General features: G+C 63.0%; 1 protein-coding gene across 1 annotated transcript in view; it reads right to left on the reverse strand.

The window, feature by feature from the left end:
* Positions 1–1,181, reverse strand: part of GATA2 (GATA binding protein 2) — a gene marked incomplete at its 5' end in the record, with an annotated part of 18,464 nt that extends 17,283 nt beyond the window's left edge. Inside the window, 2 exons of the mRNA XM_010001604.1 lie at positions 18–291; positions 1,034–1,181. Coding sequence (XP_009999906.1) covers positions 18–291; positions 1,034–1,181 — 422 coding nt within the window. The remainder of the gene's footprint in view (positions 1–17; positions 292–1,033) is intronic.
* Positions 1,182–1,185: the final 4 nt, after the last annotated feature.

Raw genomic sequence — 1,185 nt, forward strand, 5'->3', positions numbered from 1 at the left:
GGACCCCTCCCGTGTGAGGGGTCGGGGGGAAGCCAAAGAGGTGGGAGCCGGAGTGGGAGGCCGGGGTGAGCGAAGAGACGGAGGCGGTGCTGGAGGTGCTGCGGCCTGGGTACACCGAGATGGCCCCGGGTGCTCCGGCCGCCGAGGGGTGCAGGGGGGTCTTGGTGAAGGGGTTGACGGTCCAGGGGTTGTGGTGATGGGCAGACAGTGCCGCCTTGCTGCTGTCCAGCCAAGGAATCCCGGGGCTGTGGATAAGATGAGGCCGGCACATTTGACTCCCGGTCAGACGGGCTGTAAGAACACAAGAGCGTTTGGGATCAGCGCGGGGTAGCTCAGCCTGGGAAGGCTTAGCCCGGAGCGGCTCTGGGAAGCTCCCCAGCTCCCGGCCCGCTCAGCACTCGGCTCCGCGGGCTGCCGGAGGGGAGCCGGGCGTGGGGACAGATTTCGCAACGCGGAGAAAAGCAGCCAGGCTGGCGCAACAGCCCCTTCGCCTCATCTCCTCCGAGGGGAGCAACAACCCAGCGAGAAGGAGCGATGGGCAGCAGGAGGGGAACGCGGCCACCCGGGACAGGAGTTGAGGCACCCTTTTTCCTCCCACCCCACCCCTGGGAAAAAAGCAGCAAACCCCTTTCTGCCCTGTCTTCTGACCTGCTGCAACTCTCTCTCTTCGGCTCCTAAAAACACCCCCAAATAAAATCCATCGTCGATTTGAATCGGTTTGTATTTTGCATCCGGGAAGTAAGCCGTGTCTGAGAAGTTTTAGACTGTGCGCACACTATTTCCCCTTCCTCTCTCGCCTCCCCCCTCCCTTTCCCTTCCCCCCGCCAGTCCTTGATTATCTCTAGGGTTAAAATCCCCCCGTGCCTCCTTTTCCATCCTGTTTTTTTTAAATCTCCTTTCCCCCCGGCTCCGACACACCGAAGCGGCCCCCGGGGGAAGCTCCTTCTGCTCCGCGCAGGACACGGAGGGGCCCGGGGAGCGCAGGCGGGGAAGGGGCCGGGGGTGCCAAGGAGGGCAGCGGGTGCCGATTTACCGTGTGCCTGGCTGTAGGAGACCCTGGCCCGGGCATGAGCGGAATTGGCGTAGTAAGGGTTGCCCTGGGAATCCAGGTGGTTGAAGAAGACGTCGACTTCATCCGGAGGTAGGAGCTGCGCTGGTTCCATGTAGTTGTGAGCCAGTCCGGGA

The sequence above is a fragment of the Chaetura pelagica genome, unplaced genomic scaffold, assembly GCF_000747805.2.
Source record: "Chaetura pelagica isolate M959 unplaced genomic scaffold, ChaPel_1.0 scaffold1037, whole genome shotgun sequence".
Classification (NCBI taxonomy): Eukaryota; Metazoa; Chordata; class Aves; order Apodiformes; family Apodidae; genus Chaetura; species Chaetura pelagica.